General features: G+C 43.1%; 2 protein-coding genes across 2 annotated transcripts in view; one reads left to right on the top strand and one right to left on the bottom strand.

Annotated features, from left to right (window-relative positions):
• The window catches only part of gig2p (grass carp reovirus (GCRV)-induced gene 2p), a 359050-nt gene that overhangs the window by 54526 nt on the left and 280465 nt on the right, over window positions 1-24059 (top strand). The window lies entirely within an intron of this gene.
• adgrv1 (adhesion G protein-coupled receptor V1) overlaps window positions 4663-24059 on the bottom strand; it is a 124469-nt gene continuing 105072 nt past the window's right edge. The window contains exons 91-94 of the mRNA XM_071927478.2: window positions 20831-20952; window positions 12782-12967; window positions 9543-9720; window positions 4663-5185 (exon numbers count right to left, since the gene is read on the bottom strand). Of these exons, the coding sequence (XP_071783579.2) occupies window positions 5067-5185; window positions 9543-9720; window positions 12782-12967; window positions 20831-20952 (605 nt within the window). The 3' untranslated portion in view covers window positions 4663-5066. The remainder of the gene's footprint in view (window positions 5186-9542; window positions 9721-12781; window positions 12968-20830; window positions 20953-24059) is intronic.

Here is a 24059-nt window from a genome sequence, read left to right as displayed (position 1 = left end):
TGTACATCTTATCTTGAATGCCTAGTTACTGAACCATCCCTGTTGCCCTCTTTGCCTTCGCTAAAATCAGCTTCCATACCCTTCAAATTACCTTTACACAAGTTATTGATTATGGAACAGACGTCAGAGGGAGCTGATTGGTTAATTAAGTTACACCTACATTACTAAGTTACTGTGTGTGTACTACTATTAAGGGCCGTTTACACCTATTGGCCACACTGTTTACTCTGTAAGACCTTTAATGCACAAGATATAGATGAACTGGAATAAACTTCTTGGTTGTGTCTTTTCTCTACAGTAACATAGAATTGTATGTAACATGTAGAATACAATGTACTTAAACAGGACCAGAACATTGAAAAACAGGGAGATTAACCTGACCCACAGGTATTACTCCTTCATTTTGCCTCTTTGTTACACTTCTGCTCCCCTCTTTTCCTATTCATCAACAGCACAGTGACTCCTGAGTCACTGTCTGGCTGTATTGATGTTATTGACAAAGACTGTTGCCACCAGACATTATGTGTGAAACTGGGTCAGCCTGTTATAGTCTGAGACGAAGTACTATGTTCCATAAAAAGGTCTGAATAGTTCATATCCACCCAAACTGTATGCTTATTCAGAAGCCACTGAATTGGAGGGTGGGTTCTTCTTACATGCATTGTGCTGAAATGAAAAGACCAATTGAAAATAGTCAAAAGATGACATTATCAAATTTCAGAAATTCACACCCTATCCATTGAACCTAAAGAATGATGTTATCCATGGAGATATTTGTTGTCATAATGAACTTCAGTTAAATGTCATTGTGGCAAGATTGCAAGCATATGGATGAACACATGCTGTTTTTTTTATTCTTTGATACTTGTGCAACTAAAGGCCCTGACACACCAAACCGACGTCAAAGAACCAGCGGCGACGAAGGCCAACTGTTGCGTCGCCTCACGTCGCCTGCGTCTGGTCCAAAAAGTTGCACTTGAACACACCGCAAAGACTACAGCCGACGGCCAACTAGCACGTACGTTCTGCGCATGCGTGAGGGGAAATAACCATATGTCTGATAAGAAGTTGCAAATGGCACTGGCGTTGTCAGCCCTTGGTCTTTTGGTTGTGGAAGAAGAAAGGAAGAGGCGGAGGCGAAAAATAAGGAGAAACCGCACTAAATGGGTGAAATCATGGATACTCCAGCGACAGGCTCAAGGGGCTTTCCCGAACCTGTGTCGAGAGCTGGAGATAAATGAAACCTCCGATTTTAAAAATTTCGTTCGGCTCTTTCCTGTTCAGTTCCACATGTTGAAGGAATTTATCAGTCCAATGAACCAGAGGCAAAACACGAACTACCAATCAGAGTGATCTCTCTCACCGACGGGCTCCGACGCCGATTCAACATGCTCAATCGGCCGAAAAGACGCCGACAGGGTCCGACTAGTGCCAACGGTGCGGGACACACCGCAAAAACTAGGGACACCGACGCTTACCGACGGCCCGACATTGGCCGACGGCCGACCGTCGGTTTGGTGTGTCAGGGCCTTTAAATCTTTTCCAGAAAGATTTCCAAAGACAAATGCACTCATTTGTCAGCAAAAAACATTCAAAAGTTCACCAAATGAGCCAAACTTTACCAAGTGAGGTGTTAAAGAGAGAGATTGCTGCTCATTGCTGTAATTAGCGTGATTGATCAGAATCTCACCATGATGAGCTCTTTCCCCCTCTGTCTGCTGTTTTTGTTTCTTTCCTTTATCTTGTCAGACAACATTGTGTGGAGAGCGTGCTGATTCACTGAGAGCTGAGTGTGCAGAGTCATCATCATCGACACAGGCAGAGAGGGAGAGGGAGAGAGACAGAGCATCCATGCAGACAGACAGTGAGTAAGTGTGAAACAGACTTGGCTGTTGCCTCGACATCTGCTGTCTTACCTCTGTCATTCCCCCGGGCAGAGACAGATAGAGAGGGTACACAGGGGGGAGGGGACCGACAACCTGAGTATAAACATGTTTGCTACCAGCCTGGTGTCTATGGGACAGAGACGGGAGAGTTGGGACCTCAAGCTATTTGCTTTGTCTGTTTAATTGCTTTCCCCTATGGCGAGGAGCGTTGATTAGATCATTTGAACGCTTTTACTGATGTTCAGCGCCTCTCATTTGAGATTCCGCAGTGAAATACTGGCAGAAACATTACTTTCATATCAGACACTAAATCAGTGCCTTACAGAATCATTTCCCTCATTGAGACATCCTGCATTTGAACTACTACTTCTCCTCAGGAAGAACCAATTCCACATTACGGGTTTACTATGTTGCAGTCATATTGAAATGATCCTCAATAGAAGCCATCGTTATCCTATTTCCACCTAGTGATGGGCTTTTGGAAGATTTGACAAATCTATTTCTTGGGCCAGTTGCATAAACTCATATTAAGACTGATCTAAGCCCCAGACTGCTCTATAATTCTCTCTTTAGATCTGTTTAATGTAAGACTGTCATTTCCATAAACATTAAGACCGACTCATTTTAAGCTAAAAAGTCAGGCGCCCAACCCCCTGCACAAGCTTGTGTCAAGACTGCTATTACCGTGATTAACTACGTAGCTAAAATATGCCATAAGTAGGTGATGGGTTAGCTATTAGTAAGTCATTTTTATGCAACAGGTACATTTAGATGTCTATCAGCAGGTCTGACTAAAGGTTGGGTTTAAGTGAAAGCCTCAGTCTTTTGTTGTATTGGCTGTGCTGTACCGTTGTGTCATGGACAAAGTTCAGGTAATGAAGTGGCTGTAACATTATGGAAATATGGCAGCTCTGTGATAGGCTTCATTGTCACCATAACAGCAGGCCACAATAATGCATGTAAGCAACTTAATTGCTTAATTTTCACTACTTTTTTAGGAGGTAATCAATTAAACAGACCTTTTGAAAATGCTAGATGACAATCGAGAGTTCTTACTACACTTTTAGCAATCTCTTTTGCCGCTGGAGAGAATTTACTGCTACCACTTAACCAGTGCAGTGTTTAGTTATAAAAAGGAATATTAATGACTTCTCTGCTTTCCTTTGCTCATTACAGCAACGTTTTCCTTCTCATCCCTGAGGAAAGACTCCTATTGATGGTATTAGGGTGGATCTCAAAGTGATGCAATCTCATAGGTATATGAGAAATACAAACCACTACAGGCAAACACACACACACACACACACGCACACACACACACACACACACACACACACACACACACACACTCTGAATGAAGAACATTGTTCTGTTCCGTGAAGTGATATTCTAGTCTCAGGGTAGCGCTTCTCCTCCCTCCATTGTTGTTAAAAAACCACAGTTTGCTTGCCCCTGCGGTGGACACTGGTTTTTCCCAGTCAGCCAGAGAGATGGGTGAAAAACCAGGGGAGAGGACAAAGTCTCAAGTAAAAAAGCGAACTCTACACCTGCAGTTGCGGTGCATCCAGGGACGCCGTCTCTCCCAGTAGAGCGAGCAGGGAGAGGAGGGGGAATACAGTTTAGCTTTCAGTGTGAGGAAACACCGGCCCTGATGCCCTTCCTAAATAAACTACTTCAGGGGTGAGAAATTTCAGACACGGGAAATGATTTCTTTCTCCTTCTCTCTTTCTGTTTGCCTGGAAGAAGCAGAATGAAGTCATTAGCCAGTGGGAGGGGAGTATTTCTAGAGATATCATTTTTCTACCTGGTTCTTTAGTGTCAAAATAACTTGGAGGACACTCATCTCCTACCGCCGCTGCTCTCTCATTATCTGTTGGCATCGCGACCTCCACCATCCAGCAGACATCTGGGAGGACACCTGTACTGTGCGAGGTACCGTGTCAGCAAAATCACCAAATTCAGTTGCAGCAAATGGATGATTACCACTTCTCTTCAGTCCGTTTCTTCTCTTTTTTGTTTCTACTTGAAAATGTTGCGTTTTCTCTCTCCTTCTTCAGCAATAAAAGTAACACTCTCTCTTACAACTGGTAACCAAGTTCAGAGGTTGATGGGGGACAGAGGTGAAGGGTCAAGAAGACGGTGAATTCCAAGAAGTTCAAAGCTGCTGTAAAAGTTGAAAGGGGAACAAACTCACCCAGTTTCTTCACGGAGCAGATCAAAGATTAGCCTTTGCTTTAAAAAATTGCAGCCTGACTTGAATTTGAACCTGAATTAAATAGATTTGAATAATATATAACATAATGATGACACTTTAGAGATAACTTAATTGCATTTTGTAATGTATTAGCGCAATGAATTTTCGCAATTTCTCACTCAGGAGTATGTATCTGCCCTATTCCCCACACTCCTCTGCCCTGTAGGCCTTCTCTTTGGCTATACTGTATATTGATTGCTTACATTTTTCTTATTTTCTAGCTCTCAATAATCTGGCAGCGTCTGTAGCTGCAGTACCTCTACCACAGTGCTTTTCTGCAGACAGCAGCAGAACAGTCAGTGTAGAACAAGCTAGTGAAATTCCCATGAGGCCACGTTCATTCACACACCCCGTCCTTCGGTGTGACCCCCCGCAGCGACTCACTGATTCCACATCCTCACTTATATAACCATCAGAGAGCCACTCTCTCTTTCTCTCTCTTCATATTAAACTGCCTCTTTGACGGGTCGACCCCTCAGAAAGCAATATCAGCATTACAGATGGAATCAGCACAGCCAAATGTAAAATATATGGTGAATTATTTATTAACAATGTTACACAATCTCCACCCCTAGCAGCGGTAGTTGTGCTGAGGGCACCTCTGGCTGTCTCTGTTCCTAAAATCTATACAAAAACAACAAAAAAACAACAACAAAAAACAATATATACATCCAGAAAAAAACTCCATCAAGGACTTTTTAAAAATTAATTTAGTAAAACATTTATATGTTCATATATATATAAAAAACACATGTACAGTAAAAATCACAACGTTTCATATCAAATAACTATACGAAAACCTTTCTATTCAAAAAACAATTATGTTTTAGTGCAAAAGCAGTTGAAATATAAAAATACTGTGTTGTACTTTTCTTTCTCTCTGATATGAAGAGGGGGGGATGGAGGACTGGAGAGGTGAACATGGGTTAGAGGTGTGTGTCGGCGATGGGGATTCGCCTCAGCTCGACAATCTGGGAGTTGGCGACGCTCCCTCCGTCGTGGCTCCCATGGATGGACTCGCTGTCGCTCACATTAAGGCCAGTTCCTAAAACAGAGAGATACCTTCAGACTTCATTCACAAGACACGACTTGTGTCTTTGTATAAATGGTATATACAGTACAAGAGTTTCTATGTTCAACGCAAATGTCATGTTTTCATTTGAATTGAGTTGTACAATTTAATATCCATAGCTCATTCAATTGAAAAAGCTTTGAAGTATTTCCATACAATGAATCATTTACAGTACTGATTATCTACCACATTTGTCCAGTTAGTCCCAACACAGTATTATGTAATCAATGCTGTATTTCATTTCTTGTCAGCTGACACAGCTAAGTGATCCCTCATGGTTACGGGCCCAGATGTAAATGGGATAGACAGATAGACTCCAAGTTAAGAGTAGAAGTAGTCAGTACAACAAAGTAGCTTTTTATGGAGGAATGTGGAAATAATTCATGAGAAGGCTTTTCTTACTGTGCATTTCTTTACTATGTATGACGCCCAGCCAAGTACTGTCGGCATCAAGTACTCATAATCACATTTAAGTACATATAATCACATTAAAGAACACTCTTTGGGCTATTATGGCTTTTATGCAACAGTTACTGAGGCATGTGTCTGTTTCTACTGTCAGTGTACAGCAAGAATAAACAATACTTAGCATCGCAACTAACAATTTTCAGCATGGCTGGATCCCATCTTTGACCAAATGTTGTATAATGGACATTATCAGCATCACATTACACCGCCCACCAGCAAGATACACAGTAAGCAGAAACTATGATCTGTATATTAAGTGTCCTGGGTTGAAACCTTCCCATTAAGATAACCTGTAAGCGGTGGAGCAAGGTAATACTGCGACTGCTGTGACGTAACCAGAGGAACACCTTGATCTAGAACACACCATGCTGTCAGGTATGTCAAGGCTCCTACTCAGGATGAGTGATAAGAAAGAGCTGCCCTCTACCATGACGTTAATGATCAGCCGTCAATTGTGCTGCGTACAGTATGTGGTGTGAGTGTGTGTGTGTGTGTGAGTGTGTGTTAATGGTTTACCAAATGAAGTGTGAGGACCCTCATTACAGCGCTACCTGCTGACCCTTGTCAGGCAGCGGCGCGTTATGTAATTCTGATTAGAGAATTATCTTTACTGCTGACTGACTGGCTGACAGTCGGTTCAGATTAAACCAGGTTATAAGTTCAGTGTGACACATGTGGACAAGGAGAAGGGCAGAGGTCACCAGGGAAAATGCGAAGTCTGAGCTGATGGCTAGAGAATGAAAGTCCTTGTGACTGGTGGAGCAGTATCTCATTAGTGGAGCAGTGAGTTGAAAAGGTTCTCACTGTAGAGCGGTGGATTGTTTTTACTCTTTTTACTATAACCTCAGTTTCTCATCTCATTAATACATTCCATTTTTTACACAAGGAAGATCAAGTGTCCACTCGATAGTTATGTTGTATTGAGGCCATGCCAGAGACTTGTGGAGAGCCAGCTACTTGACTTAATTAACACTCTGGCAAAGCTGCCCCTGGGCTATATTGAATAATCAGAATGATTACATCATATTGCTGAGTTTGCAGACAAGGGCAACAATAAATTTCCTGGCTTGTTTGCTGCAAACCACTGAGGCTATTTAAGGTTGAAGTGAAAGCCGGGCTAACTCAGGACAGCAGGGAGAGGTCAAGAGAAGAACAGAGACAACTGTCCCGCTGCTGCAACTGTCAATTTACTTGAAATACACACAGATACAGACACACGGCTACAGACACATACATGTCCAAACACACACACACCTCTGGGTCCAATTCACCCTGTCAACACACACTTGATAAGAGGAGCAAGAGGTTATCTCTGTCCAAGTTTTTAACTTAGTGTAACTCTACCCTTCTCAGCCTAATCCACGTTCATTAACACCCCTAAGTCCCTCAAACTCACACCTGCTGGGGGTTCTTTTCATTTGACTGTCTCCTTGGTGACAAGTTTTGTTGTTCTGGGATGGATGCTAACGGGTCTCCAGTGCTGTTTCCCAGGGGCCTACTTAGAACTGAGGTGGTATAACAGACTCCATGTTCCCCCCCAGAAAATTTGAGCCCGATCCGTCCCAAACATGAAAGATGTCTGAAGTGGATTTCGGTGAGCCCAGTGCCTCGAGAATATGTCAGAACCCCCGCCCTCCCCAGTACCAAGAGATTAAATGAGAAATTCAGCGGGACCTGACCCAATCTCATTAGCACGACACTGGGTCTCATCAGGTTGAGGTACATCAGTCTGTCTCTCTCTCTGTTTACTGGCTATCTCTATTTCTCTCCCAGCTCCCACCATTTGGAGGGTCCGACTGGTTCTTTCCATGACGTGGGGCTACAGTTGACTGGGGTTTACTTTAAGGAGAGTTACGTGACAGAAATGCATCTTTTCCATTGGCTCGGTGTATATCAGCAGAAGCTCTCATTAGAGGTGGGGAGTAACGGGGACTGACTATGACCTCTGGAGCAATAAATAACCACAGAATAACATGAGCAATGGACAGAGAACTATTTCAGCTGTTATCATGGTAACTTGTTGATTTGGGGTGAGTTTCCTGATAGTGAATGTTCTTGAAAAGAACACGACATACTTCATGCACAGTTTCAAGTTCTTGAAAATTTCATGTGCGTTTCCTGAAGGACAAATTTTCAAGAACTACTTGAAAATCAACTTCAAATTCCAGGCATCACAGGTCGACTTAAGGAATCATCAATTTCCTGAGCTGAAAGCATAACAGGACTAGACATAACTAGAACAATGCACTTTATCTTGTCACATGTTGATTTTGAATATACAGTACTATATACATGTATAAGTAAAATATATTGCAATTTGATTCCTTTTATCACCTATAGTCCAGGGCACAGGATACTTAAGTTTATCACTAAGGCTCAGAAACCACACTTTTTGTATTGTAGGCCAGTTGCCTGGGATCTGCTTAGAACAGTGCCAAGTAGCTGACTGCATAAGGAATAGGGTATTAATGCTGAGTACAACATGCGCTAAAATTTGGTGTAGCCTAAGAATAAATACATTGGTAAAAGAGAGGTTGCATTATTTACTTATTTATTTTCACAATAAGGGTTGGGGCAAAAAGCAAGTGCCTCAAATGCTTTTGATGGTGTGACTGCAGCTTATTTACATTAACAGTTTAGATAAGACAGTGGCCTCTGTCTGCAGTGGAGGATCTTGCCTTCACGGCACCTGCAAAGAGATACTTGAAATCTACTACTGACTACTGCCAGGATGTCATGAAAGAAGGAGAGATTTCACGTACCACTTGAGTTACGAGGAGTTTCAGGAAACAATGAATGAAATAAATGCACAAGCTATGATAGCACTATTTGGGAAACCCACTCTTGATTGATGAATGTGGTCTAACTTGTTGTGATAAAGACACATATCAGCGTGGTTATATTATTCAAGTTCAGTGAAAATTAGTCTAGCAGAATCCCTATTCACTCTGGCTCTGTCTCACATTAACAGTTCAGGAGTGTGCTGTGGCTCTACTTGGCTGCTGTTCAGCTGGGGTTGATTCTTATTCAGACACTGTAAAGCAATTACTCAGTGATTTGAAAGAGTGAAGAGAGGAGTGTGTGTGTCGGTGCTTGTGTACATGTGTGTGTGTGTGTTGGTGATATATCAGCCAGCAGTTTGGGCCCTCAGCTCGTTAAACATTGATGGCGATAGAGGAAGAATGGTTTCCATGGCAGCAGAGAGATTGAAGGTCCGCAGAGGAATGACTAAGCAGGGCTGACGTTAATGGATGCCATGGGTATGTATATACACTTTGGAACAATCAAATACACACACACGCACGCAAACACACACATACACACATACATTGGCACTCAAGAGCCAAAGGTAGAAGTCTCATCCTCCACATCTCTCTCTCTCCCTCCTATTCTCTCATTGTCAGTCTAAACTTTTAGAAATTCACAACATACTCAGAATAATATCTCAAATGTGTTGCTTTAAATGTACAAATTTAAATGAGACATAATGTATGAATGTTTCTATGCAACTCTGCAATTTTTAGGGCAACAATAGCTGGGTTTCCATCCAAGTATTTTTATGCAAATGCTGATTTATCAAATAAGAAAGGCTGAATGGAAAGTTTTTAGCTTGTTTGAGGCAGAAAAGTTTTTTTCTTTCTGACGAATTCATGAGATAAATAGCAATGGAAACACTTTTGTCAAACAAATAATGATGTAGCATAAAATACTCCATTTTTATCTTTGATGTAATTTCTGATGGTGTTATGTTCTACATTTAGGCGGACAGAACATTTTCTTAACGGTTGGATGGAAACAGCTATTGAGTTTGTGCGCTACAACAAATAAAGAGTCCGTGCGTGTGTGAGTGTGGCATCCTCACCAGTTTTTAAGGCAAATATGAGGTCGTCAAACTCCTGCGACTCCTCGTCTCCGGTGACCAGGTTGGTGTTGATGAAGCCTCCCTCTGTGGTGTAGGTCCCCATCACAGGACTGGGCTTATACACACTGCTGGGCTGGCTGCTGGGCCGCAGCGAGGCCCGCTCCCAGTCTGCTGACACCTGACACACACACACACACACAGTCATATGAGTGCATACACATATCAGCATGCACGCACAAAGATGTAATATAGGTTTTAATAAGAACATGCATGCACATACAGTATGCACACGTACACACAAAAAGAGAGAGGGGAATGTGTCATACATGCAATGTAATATAGATAATTGAATGCATGTAATAGATGTCATGCTGCAGCTCAATGGGTAGAGCATGGCACTAACGCTGCCAAGGTTAGTGATTTGATTTCCACTGCTAAAAATGCATGCACACATGGCATATGTATGTAATATATGTGGTATATCATGTAAAATGTGTTCTACATGTATAGTTATAGTGTTAAAGTACAATCATCTTCTATATGTAGTTAAAGTCTGTCTTCATATCATCTGTTGATGAATCTGCACATTAGACTACGAACCAAGAGCATTAACTTGACATGAACGCAGGGCAAGAGCAGGTTAGCCACATCTACCCCTCTCGCTCACACACACACACACACACACACACACACACACACACACACACACACACTAGTCTCACGTTGTTAATTCAGAGAATGGCTGTGTCTGCCAGCCGTGTAATCATGTCTGTGATGAGTTAGGGTCAGACAGAGTGCATGTTGTCAAAGCACACCAAAGGGTAAGGCCGACCCACAGGGTCACAGTGGGTTCAGGGGGTGAGAGCCAGGTCACTGGGTTTAGGGTTGCACACTAAATCAGACTAATATCATGTAAATGATGCTGCCAGCACCGTCGTACGACAACCTTTTATTCACCGTCCAAAACTGACATTTTCGGATAAAAGGCTCTTCTCAATGGACATGACGACACAGAGGGGGGTGGAGGGAGGGAGGGAGTGTGTGTGTGTGTTGGGGGGGGGGGGGGGGGGGGGGGGGGGGGCTGTATCCATATATCCATAGAGCAGGAGACAGGAGGGATGGGACAGAAGGAAAAGAAGAAGACGTGAAATGAAAAAGAGACTGTAGTGAGTGACAGAACCAGGTTGTACTCTGGGGGCTGAACTGGTTTGGGCTAGAGAAGCAAGGCTGTGAAAGGGGAAGAGTAAACATTCACTAACAATTGACTACTGCTCTTTTTTATCTTCTAACAAAATATAATATTAGTATGAGGAGAGCGGTATACACAAGTGACTCTATATGTGTGTGTGTATCCGTGTTTTTGTGTATTATTTTTTCCAGGACAGCCAGTGGAATCCCGTCTGTCTTGCTGTTTTCCTGTGTTTTTTTATTACGAATGCTTTGTGTGTCTATTAGTGAACATATACATGCGTGTGTGTGTATGTGTGTGTGTGTGTGTGTGTGTGTCTGCGTGTGTGTGTGTGTGTGTGTGTGTGTGTGTGTGTGTTCTACCAGCTTATGAGGTTAGCTAGCCTGTAACAGGTACAGAGCGTCCCGGCTAGGTGAATTAAGCACCACCAGGCACCACAGATCTGTCACATCCACTTTGAATGGAGGCAATGACTGGATGACTCACACCCCACAATAAGCAATTCAAACCCTCACATTATGTATTCCTATCCCCATTCTAATCTCAGTCCAATTTCCTTTCAAATCTTTGACCAATCCCCTTCCCAAATCATCGATCATCTAACGCTCACTCCGTCCTTCATGGCAGTCTCTATCTGTGCCGCTCAACGCACCGGCTCTCCCTCTCTCCCTTATTTTTCTCGCTGGGCTGTACCAGAGTTGCCAAATCTCAGAAAGGCAGTAGTGTGCTCTCATGAATAAAACAAGATTACTGGATTCCTACGTTCGGAGAGGGAAAGAGAGAGGGAGAGGGGAAGAGAGAGAGAGAGAGACGATAGTGTTGAAGGAAATGGGTGGAGGGGGCCGTTCCCAGGAGTAATGAAGTTAAATCTGCCCCCTTTTTTCTCCTTCTTTCTCTTTCTCCTTCCATCTCTCCCCTGCTCTCATCCAACCATCCTCTCCTCCTAACCAAGTAGCTCCTTATAGGGTATTCTCCAGGGACAAAGTTGCTGAGGAGACTGAGCCAGTGTAGAAGTACTGTGTGTGTGTGTGTGTGTGTGTGTGTGTGTTTTGTGTGTGTGCTTGCATGTGTGCATGTGACGTGGGGGTCAGACAGAAGCTTGAGGACAGAGGTCACACGGAGAGTTTATGCGGGTGTTAGTGGGAGTCACGAAGAGAGACCGCTCTCACACACACACACACACACACACACACACACACACACACACACATCATTTTACACAGATGTTACATCATGAGAATCAGTATAAAGCAAACACATCAAGTGTGAGTGAGTGATTATATGAATGCTGAGGTGAGTAATGCTTTTGAAGGAGGACCAGGAATGGGCAAATAGAACTATGGGAATGAGGTCAATGGCGAAAGAAAGAGGAGGGGGAGAAAGGGGGAGAGAGGTGCAGGGTGGTAAGGGAGAGGAGGTGGAGAGGTGGATGGAAATGACTGGGGTAGGGAGATGAGAGGGGGCTGGGGGCAGAAAGCTGGGAGGTGGGGGTGGGGGTGGGGGTGGGGGGCGGCGAGAGGGGAGGTGGATAGAGATGGGGAGGGAAAGTCATGAAGATTGAAGCTAAGTATTGAAGTGAAAACAAGATAAAGTTTGTCGCCGACTCTAGCGCCATAGAACATATTCTTTATGTGGTGAGAATTGGAGAATTGGAAAATTGGAAAATTTGGATCTTGACAAAGGCAGCAGGGCTGAAATGTCATCAAATAAAGAATATTTTCTATGGAGCTACAGTGTGCTACACACTTTTTCTTGTTCTCTCCTGTCTACTTCCAATGATCAGCACCTCTCAACAATTTTTGGTGTGTGTTACCTCTCTATTGTGTGTAGGTACTGAAGTTAAGACATAAAGATAAGAGTGGAAACAGAAGCAGTGCTGTCAGTAAAATAAACACAAGATAATGCAGGATTATGGATGGAGAGGGAATATGGCTAGAAAATAAATGCATATCCTGTATGTGTGTCAACCTTTGTGGATACAAGTGTATTTGTCTATCTCTCTCGCTGCTGTGTGTGTGTGTGTGTGTGTGTGTGTGTGTGTGTGTCCTACCTCCTCCATGGCGCTGATAAGGTTCTGAGTAGACTTGCTAATGTCGCCCCCTACAGTAGCGGCTCCTCCACCCTGGTAGGCAGAGTCGGGGTCGTCATGGCCGCTCATCTCCACGGTGTAACTGGCTTTGGCTGGCCAGCACAGCTGGTTGTGCATTACAAAGTACACCGCAAACACATACAGGCCCTGGAGGGAAGGAGGGAAGATTCAGCATTAAAAAAAATCCTTTCTACCTTTTCTCCTCAGCTCCTTTTTCTTCGCCTAGCTCTTCACTATCATGCATGATCAATCTAGGGTCACAGGAATATTTTGTTATGTCTCTTGTCAGGGTGCTCTGACCCTTGCACTCCTTATTATTGGTGGCTGGTGATTTAGGCGTTTAAGCTTATTCTATTGTTACACTCCATGTAGGTCATTCTGGATAAAAGCACCAGCTAAATGCCTAAAATTTAAAATGCAAATGTATTTAGAAATGCAATACATACGTACAAATGATATGAAATACATTCATATTTATGCTTATTTCTATTTGTATTTTCTACTGTACAATAAACGTTGAAGTCATCAACATCATCATCATCATCAGCAGCAGCAGCATCATCGTCATCATTATCATCACTGTCATCTCCATCACCATCTTCTTCTGCTTCATCATCTTTTGAGATTCAAATGATTTCACCCCCAGAATCTGTTCAGCCTTGATCGTCCCAAAACACCCAGACAGACTGAATGGAGAGTTTTGGAATGTCATTACTTCATCCTTGGGGCATGACATCACTGGCACCCTGGTATTTCTGCTTCCTCCTCATTACCGAATCCCCTCGGTCAACAGCAGCCGGCCGCGAATTACCCCACAACACCTGTGTGTTAAATACCACAGGAGCACCCCGTATTTCACAACACCCGTCAACGGGCCATGACGGCCGCCGCAGACAGAGATGGAGCACAGAAGAGTGCAGAGCACAAATGCGTGAATGGGTGTGCGTACAGATGCACGCGAATGCACACAAAGGCACCTCCCCTACACACACACGTGTGCGCGCGTTTGCACACATATACCGTATGTTTTAATCAGATTTAATGTGATAAGAAGAGGGAATTTATTCCCAAACACAATGAAAATCAGTAAATCACATATTTCTGAACACAGTTTGGAGACCACTGGGCATGTTGGGAGACATGCTTGGCATTTTGGTTTGGTAACCATTGAATTATTAAAATCAAATTTCCCCCATTTCCTTGTTTGTGAAAATGACAGAAGCAGCAGAAAGAACAATTTCTGAAATCAAATTGGTGAGCGAACTAACGAATCATTTTTCAACAAGTGACAATTTCAAAGCAAATGCTAAGAACGTCTCAAGCTGTTATAACTGTATCCAATTTTTGCAAACATTTCCTCAAGTGATGCCTGCAGTTTTGCATATTGAAACCAGAAACCTGCATCTCAGCAAACCACGGCTTCTGTTCTACAGCTAACATTGTACCAGAAATGGCCTTTACAAAGCTGATTAACAGGAGATAGTAAAATGGCCAAGCGCCCTCCTATATCTAGTAGAGCAAAGTGCAAGCAATCATCATTACCCGTGTACCTGGGGGACATTGACATAGAAAGGGGAAAATAAACAGTGCTGATGGTCACAATCAACATTATGAGCCACGTGAGGAAGCCAACAGGAACCATAACTGGAAACTGTGTGTTTATGGGTGGACTGTAAATAGGGAACATCCAGCTTGTAAGCTGGGGGAAAAAGCCTTGCAAATAGATATGCACACAGAACAGCCTCACAGGTCATTAGCTGTGGTTTATGGCCTGATGTTTCAAAAAGAGCAAGTTCACTGTCTGTGAGTACTGTACGTCTACGTATGCGTGTGTGTGTGTGTGTGTGTGTGTGTGTCCTTGCATTACTATACCTGTGAGGACAGGTAAGAGTTTACGAGGTTTGAAAGGAGAACTGTTTCTCCCTTTAAAAAGAGGCCATTTGGTGGTTTTGGGTTAGGGTTAAAATTACTATTATGTTAAGGTTACAGTGTTGTGGTCACACATGTATTGTTGCTTGTTAAAGCGGTAATCATCAAGTTCCTTGTGTGTTTTTTTTTTTTTTTCATTTTGGCAACATCTTTGGTGATTAACAGTCCTTGCAGTAGTGTTTTTGCACTGCACTTCCCAGAGATCACTTGGCAATCAAAGAGTGCAGCCAGCATTGTGATTTTCTGTTGAAGTTTGAGTTTCTGCAGGTACCGGGCTTTTCTTTGTGCCTTCAGCCATGTTGGCCTCGCTGCTCACGCCAACTACCGAGGTCTTCTTCTATTTATTGCAGACAAACCGCTGTTGCTGCTGCTGGAAAAATAAAACACATCACTTCGTGTGCACCAGAGGAGAGACCTACCTATTTAAAACAGCAAATGTAAAAGCTTTCATGAACTGGATATAGGTTGAATCTCTATTACATCACTTTGCGATAGACAAAGTGATGTAATAGAGCAACATCACTTTGTCTATCGCAAAGTGATGTAATAGAGCAACATGGACGATTATCAGGCGAATTATCAGTTTTAGAGTTAAGGGCGCGTTAATGAATACCGTCAATAGAGAGTCCTCACAACTACAGAGGTGGATATGTGTGCACAAGCATACAGGTGTGTGATTGTGTCCGGGTGTGTATGCCACTATCGACGGCCGTGGCTCCATCACGACAGTGCTGAGAGTGATTAGCACAGATCATTAGCAGGCTGTGCGGCCTGAGGAACAGGCTTTACTACCATAGGCCTGTTATGTAAGTGTTCCCTGATCACTGGAGAGGCCAGGTCTTCAGAGATGGAAAGGACAGAGCTAAGGAGAGAAGGAAGGAGAGGAGGGGAGGTGGGCAGAGAGAAGAGGAGAAGAACAGACTAGATACAGGAAGGCACACAAAGAGAGAGAGAGAGCGAGAGAGAGAGAGAGAGAGAGAAACGTGTACGACATGCGATGGCATGAGACAAAAGAACAAGAGGACAAAACAAGCACTTCAGTTAGATTTCCTAAGCAAAAATCTGAAAAAGTTGAAGTGATAAAAAGAAATAAAAGCTCGCTGAGAGACAGCACACAGAATTCAGTAAACGATGGAACATTCCCTTCACTCAACACTTGGAAAAGCACAGTGGATTGAACCACTTTTCTGTGCTTATAAGAGCAACAGACTGCTTTCCCACACATCCTACTGTCCTTGCAGGCTTGACACAGCTGTTTGTGTGTGTGTGTGTGAGTGTGTGTCTGTATGTGTGTGTGTGTGTGTGTGGACACGTGTGGGCCAAGGCCTGCTGTTTCATAAAGACACACAGAGATCCTGTGGCCTATTTTTAGCTGCGTGCAAAGGTTCAACGAGGCAGCGGGGGTGGAATTGAATTGTGACGGGGCCTGGTGCTGCTTGGCCGCTGCCTGTTTGTCTGACTGCGACGATACAATGAGGTAAGCTTTACCGGCAGAGGGGCCGCCACCGGAGAACATAATAAAGGGTGGTGCTGTAATGATTTGATTATTGTGTTGTAATTCAGCCTGATGTGGTGCAGATGTGTGCTCCGGACTAACACGAGAAAGGATGGAAAAGGGAGAGATAGAGGAAGACTGTTAGAGAAAGAGAGTGGGGAACAGAGAGAGAGACAGAGAGAGAGAGAAAAACAGAGTGGGAGATAAGTACAGTAAATACAGAGAAAGGGGCCAAAAAACACAGTGGCCTGTGACAGTTTCAGGCATAATCTACTGATTACACTCCAAAGTCCTATTTCTCTCATTATCGATGCCTATTGATACCACTGAATATCCTGCTACATCAGCAAAGGTTGTTTTCTACAAACACAGGGCTCAATAAAGGCACTAATTTCTGCTCTGTAACAAACCCAGATCGAGGTATAGTTACTTTTCACACACACACACACACACACACACACAAACAGCTGTAACATCTGCAGTTGGTTAATGGTGTTCAGTAATCAGCTGTTGGGAGGTGTGCCATACAACCACATCAACAACAAAAACCAAGGTAAACATGGAAAATTCTCCTCATGGAAAACTCGCGGCATGAGGAAAACAACATCAACCGGTGAACCGTGACTCGCAACAGAGACATAAAACAGCTTGTAACCTCAACGCGATCGAGCGAAATGGAAAATCATAACATTAAAGACTTGCTAGTGTTGCCGGCGCTTATGAAACATTTAGCATGTGCAGCATTCAATTACAATGCTTCTCAAAGAGTCTTCAACACGAAGACATTTGAACAAAGGTAGTGAACCTTATTCTTCTTCTTGAGTCTTTTTTCTTTCTTTCTCAACCATTGTGCAGAATAGCTGATGCAAAATCCAATATGCTCAGTTAAATTCATTAACTGAGGGCATGTGAGAATCATCTCGACTTTCAAGTTCAAGTAATATATTCCCTGTAATATCATTTTCGTGGCTTACAATTTAAAAAAATAGCCCCTTAACCATAATTTCTTGCACCGGCGCCCCAACACATTTCCGTTAATGCAGAAATGAACTTCTTTAATATAACTTGTACTATAAGAGGCCTACATCTGTTATGAATCATAACAGTCTAATTGCTGTTCAAGCTGTGGAGTGCCTTGATGAGAAATACATTTCCAGTCTTGTTTATCTAATCCCATTTGCATTCATTAAACTCTGACACACAATCCCTAATGGATGTCCCACAATTGCACAAAATGTCAGCCCTCTTACTGCAACCCTCTTCCCCTTCACAGTTAAATGAATTAAGTTTGCTCCATAAAACTCCGATTCACTCTATCCCTCGCGCACACATGCGTGTACGCGTCCACACACACACACACACACACACACATATACACACACATACACACACAAACACACAGCTCTAATTGCAACCATGCTTGGGACATGGCAACAGCCTCCCAATAGACACAAAGTCTCTTTCCTTAGCGAGGCTTTGTGAAAACTAGGTCAGATGAGTTTGTTTACTGCTAATCAATGCCCTCGGACACAGTTCGCTTTCGGGGCTCTTTACCTGTCCGTTCCGCTCTGATGAATCGTTCCCTGCTTCTACAACAGACCCAGACTGAACCCCAGAGGCTTTAGTCTTAGCCACAGGATTGGGGTTGATACACTACGCTACACAATTCTTGAACCTGATTCTATCCCAATTTTGCCTCTGTCACACAAATGTAGGAGCTAGAATTGAAAATCAATTGTCATAGACTTTCTCAGAGCACTCTGAGTTTGAAATTTGGCTGCGAGGGTCATCTTGTAGCCAGAGTGTGTCCATCCTGAAGCCGAGGCCAAATTGAAAGCAATGCGAGGCAGTCTATTAGGCTGGTGTAAAGTCCTTTTATGTTGTATTTCTCTTCTCAATGGAATTGGAGCTGATTGCTGTACAGCCAGCGGAGGGAGATGGGGATTTGATGTGTGTGTGTGTGTGCCTGCGTGTGTGTATGTGTGTGCCTGTGTGTGTGTGTGTGTGTGCGCACGTGCATGTATGCATGCATGTGTCCATGTGTGTTTGTGTGTGTTAGAAGTGGAGGACAATTGATTGGAGGGAGAGTACAGGGAGGCCTGGAAAGCCTAAATCAAAGACAAGAACACACGAAGGACACTACAGAGGGAACAGAAAGGGCCTTTAAGCCAAAGTGTTCCTATGGGATTCAGGCAGGATTTTTTGTTCTCAGTCAAAAGAAAAGTGAAACTGGTGTCTAGAAAAATTGAACTAGAACTTTGATGAGGTTTCAAAATGTAGCTGATATCATTGGCCGTTCAATCTCTCAACAGGAGAGATCAACAGAATTATGTGATGGATACAAAGCAAAACCCTCTAGTCAATGGACTGGTTGATGTGACCAATGACCAGTGATCTTGAAGAGTACGGTCCTCCCATTGGTCAGCTGAGGAAACTGACCACATGATGTCACGGAGCGGGACAAACTCTATTGGCGCTGACAGACAAGCGCTAAGTGCGACATCGGCTGTTGGCGGTGACATCACTTCTCTTCATTAGTCACTGTACCAATAGGAGAAGTTTACTTTAGTGCGGGACTGTCGTCTTTGGCATGTGGATGCCACATATCACCACAGACCCTTATGGCACACTTAACGGGCAGATGACGTCTCTAAGCGGATGACAGAAGAGACCAGAAACATTTATAGACGAGCCTACAAAGAAAAGACCCTGCTGTGCCAAGACAGTGGGGGAGAAAGAGAGGACATGCTGGGTACCTTTGTGAAAAAGACACACATTATCCCATAGCTTAATGGACAATCACAGGGACTGTACTTTTACATAACTAAACTATCCCTGTGCCATCAAGTATATGGTTAAACTGTAATGGCTTTTTGAAGGCTGACACCAATATTTTTGGATTGAAGTTGCTGATAGCCAATATTTTGGGCCCATGCCAGTCTTTCCCCTAGAATTGTATTCTTGGCAGTGTGGAAAAGCCCACGAATCAGCATTTAGACCATTATGTGACACTTTTGAAACCCATAAAATAAAATTATTTCAGGTGGGTTGGCAGCTCCTTCAGGCAAGGGTAAGTCTTTTTGTTGCAGGCTTTGCAGACTGCCACCCCCTAAGCTGGTTGAGTAAAATGCTCCCACACCATGCTGGAATGATTTTTATGGTCAGCCATGGGCAATAAAAATAATAATGGTAAAACGGACGATGGATGACATGACAGGCCAATATCAACCCCATATATCAGCAAAATGATATATCGGCCAAACCCTAATCGAAACCATACAACTACAGTATAATCCAACTATAATCCAATGACACACTATGAATTCCCTGTGAAATGAAATTGTTCTGCCAAGCTGTACTACCTCTGTATATCAACACTGGTAAACCATTGCAATGGTTGTAAATCTTATATAACAAACCTTGTAGTTGCACATTACTACACATTACACCATAGAGAAATCTCTCCTCAACTGGAAAGCATTATCAAATGCTGCAAACAGAAAGTGTTGCTGATAAGTTTAACCTATAATCATGGACTATTGTCTGTTATGTAACCCTTTGAAGTTAGATACCGCTGATCATGTCTGGGGATTTCCAGCTGTGTGGAGATATTTGGTGATAGAGTTATCTAGTATCTCATTAATGTCCTCTCCTTATCTTCTCTGATACATGGAGCACAGACAGAGAGGAAAGGGAGGGAGAATGACAGCAGTTGGACAGACAGAGACAAAGACAAGCAGATAAAGAGAGGCGAACAGACATAGACAACAGACACACAAAAACATACAAATACAGAGAGAGAGAGAGAGTGAAAGAGAGAGAAGACAGAGAGGCTTCAGTCGGAACAGATACAGATAACCCTGCGTCTCTCCATTCCTGGGGCGCTCTTGTTGCTCTGCCTCGCCACGACATCAAAGCAGGGCTTCAAAGTGGAGTCTGAAGTAGCCTTCATCACTCCCTCACCCTCCAAGTCAGCAAAACACACACAGGCACATCGACGCTTGTGTGCACACTCACATGCACATATACACCAGTCTAGTAGCTTAAAAAAAAAAAATCAATCAATATTTTATTGGTGGTAACTGCCAGAGAGCCCTCTCAAATTATAAGCCATGAAATGCAAACACATCAAGCAACTAGCAAACACAAGAATAGAGCTAAACTAATCCTTAAAGACCAATAGTGTGGTCTGACGCACGTACCCAGTAATTGGCACTCAGGTTGGGAAAGCTTAGATCTGTCAATATTCCCTGACTCTGTTATTTCAGTATTGACAGTGAGATCTCATCTCAATGATGTCAACTCAATTTAAACTTGACAAAAGTGAGTGCTGGACACATTTCATAATCCTGCATTAAGGACATCACTGAAGATGACAACGAAAAAATTGACGTTGATAGCGGCAATGATAATGACGACAACACTAATGATGAGAATGATGAGGACAGTGAAGAATAATCGATCAATCAGAAAATAAATCTCATTTATACAGTACATATCCTAGAAGCGAAAACAAAGCAAAAACTGAGATGCTGCTGTTGATAAGACTGTTGACAGTAAAGAAAACGAAAAGTCATTGAACTCACCAGCACGCAGTTGAAGATGACGTAGAGGATGAGCATCCATTGGTACCTGTAGCCCATATGGAGTCCCGCCCACAGCCAGACCAGAGAGATGAGCAGGAACAGGGAGAGAACCATGGGCACCTCTGAACACAGAATAACAGAATGGGATTAAAGACAACAGCAATACAAGCTCGCACATCAACAGTTTCATCAAATATAGACGGGAAGATTATGACTTAACTGGTTGATAAGGTTTAATCTAACTCATAGCACCCTACCACAGTAGATAGTGAGCCACCACAGCACAGACAGCCGTGTCCAAAAGCTCATAATGGCTGCTATTTGCTTTATAGACCTTTATAGACCTGTATACACACACACACACACACACACACACACACACACACACACACACACACACACACGCTGCTTTTTGCTTAGAACATTTTGAAGTTTAATACCAGTAAAATGCCAGTAGAATTGAATGATTGCAGAACACATCATGCTTAAATATACTACAGATGCATCATCAGATTTATTGTTTTTATGAAGTATTTTGTGGGTAATATATGTAGTGTGAGCCTCATGGGTAGCTAGTGTTTCCAAAGCCAGCGCTGGGAGCCCATCACAGCAGGGCAGCAAGAAAGAGGGCAGGGGTGTTGGAGCCAAGAGCGGGCCTAAGGGGCTGTTTAGTGGAGCAGCTCTTAATCAAGAGGCTTTACTGGAGAGCAGAAACTCTGGCACAGGGCTAAAGGTTGGCCCAGAGGACCTGGAAACGAATACAAACACACACACACACACACACACACACACACACACACACATTCATGTACCCAAGCAAGCATGCAAGCACATACTCAAACTCATCCCCACTGTTTACTAAGCATTCACGGTGGCACTAACGCAGCTGTGTGCGTACTAACCTGTGCGCACAAGAATTTTGCAGGTGGAAATAGGTTAGACAACTGGCAGGAGACTTTTATCTTGTTTGCCCCAATTAATACGTATTTTGAGGAGTGGAAATGATAGGATGCAAAAATGGAGGAGAAGATTATTGAAATGGATCACTCCCAACAATTTACTAAACCAAAACACGCACAACTGCGCACGGTATTTATCGCCCAGGGGAAGCATGTCTAAATGTCTCACCCTGAAAAAAACTTGGCTGCTGGGTTATTTGTTTAAAGCCACAACAGGCAGAGAGAGAAAATAAGAAAGAGAATAATTAGAAAGGGAGAGTGTTTCATTTAAGAATTTATCTTTTCCAAATGTCAGAGGACGAGATTAAAAGAAATTATAGATTGTCATATCTACTATTATTAATACTGATATTACTGATATTATTTTGTCACTGCTTGATGAAATAAAAAATGAACTGGAACTTCTGGAGTCATGGTATACCCACCTTGACAAAACGTAATCTCCTGGCCTCTGGTTCAACAACATCTGTCTCTCATCTCTATTGTTTTGAGAGCAATGCTGTGGCATGTGAGAAGGTATTCTAATTGGAAAATAGCAACTGACTTCATTTGCATATGTGGTCTTTATAAATTAGGTGCTACACTGGCGAAAACTGCGCCTGTGAAATTTTGTGTAATTAGCGCGCCTCTTAGTAAATACGGCCCTCATATACTCTCACATGCACATGCATTCTCACACGTAGGCACACAAACACATAAACTCATTGTAGGGCACACACACACACACATTCTCCTGCGTGTCATATACAGTACACACACACTCACACCGACGCCAGCATGTGGAAAAGCACAAACAGACCATCCGTATTTGGACAGCGCCAAGTGCTGCTAAGATAAGACCAGAGCAGCGAGTGCTCTCTCTGCACGTGCTTCTAAACTGAGATGTAGCAACTGGCGTCACTGCTAACCCACTTTCTGGCACGGCTGAGCCAGCGCTTTCAGGCATGCGTCACACTACAAGAGCCGAGACGGATACTGTCCTGTGGATACTGAATGTGAAAGTGTGGATAGATACATTTATATTCCTTTGTACTCTATTCGTGATTCATGAGGTGAGAGTTCAAGAGAACAACCTCAGTCTCACACTGAAGCTGAATAAAGACCCACTGCTTTAAAGCCAGGCCACTGAGGTATCCCTGCACCTCATCGATAGCGGCTCATGGTGCTTGTCTCACCTTGAGAACTCACTCTATTTCTCACCTTCCCCTCCTCATCCATTATTTGAACAATTAATTAGAGGACAAACAAAACAAGCACTGCCATTCAGGAGCACACTGAGTCATCAGGATAGAGAGCTAAGGAGAGAGAGGGAGAGAGAGAGAGAGAGAGAGAGAGAGAGAGAGAGAGAGAGAGAGAGAGAGAGAGAGAGAGAGAGAGAGAGAGAGAGAGAGAGAGAAAGAGAGAGAGGATGAATGTGTGAAATAAAACAGCTCATTAATACCTAGCATGTTTCCTTTAGGGGGAAATAATGAAGCGTTACACAATGTCTGTGCCTGTTGAAACAAGCCCAAAAAGCCCCTTTTCTAAACTGAATCTGGTCTTAATATTCCCTGTATGTGGCTTCTACATTCTAAACATTCTCTACATGAAAACAGTGTTTCAATATTAATGATAGTGTTAAGGAGGTTCAGTATTCGATAATCCAGTGGACAATCGCTGAATTGGGCCCCTACTTTAATAAGTTCTTTGCATAACATACATGCAGATAGATAGATACTACTTGGATGAATGTGTGTGTGCGGTTGCTTGCGTGCTTGTTATGTTAGAACTGCCTAAAAACTTCCAGCTCCTAAGAATCACTGTTAGCATGAAATAACACACACATTCATGCACATACACACACACACACACACGGACACACACACACAAAACACACTTTATCTTTCCAGTTGAAGCGTGGATATGTGACTTGTACCAACTAACAGCTGTTGCCTCTAGCTTCCGGCGTTAGTCTGATAAATAGTGAACAGCTGATGTGATCAGGCATTAAAACAGCTTGTTTAGGACAAGCCTGGCAGATCAAAATACAGCTGACAATCAGTATCAAAAACAGGGATCACCTTGAGACTTATTTGGTCAGAATCAAGTGAATATCTAGGGCTGGATCTTAGGATTGATTGGTCTAAGCTAAATCCTAAACTTGAATCATGATGTTTCTTTTTAGCTCAGTGGAGAGTTCAGGCCAGACAAAGTGCTTTCAGAATGAGTGATACACCCAGATATTCATTTACCAGCACTTGGAACATGAGAGAAGTGGTCATTAGGCATGA

The sequence above is a fragment of the Centroberyx gerrardi genome, chromosome 8, assembly GCF_048128805.1.
Source record: "Centroberyx gerrardi isolate f3 chromosome 8, fCenGer3.hap1.cur.20231027, whole genome shotgun sequence".
Lineage (NCBI taxonomy): Eukaryota > Metazoa > Chordata > Actinopteri > Beryciformes > Berycidae > Centroberyx > Centroberyx gerrardi.
This window is presented reverse-complemented; position numbering and strand designations above follow the sequence as displayed.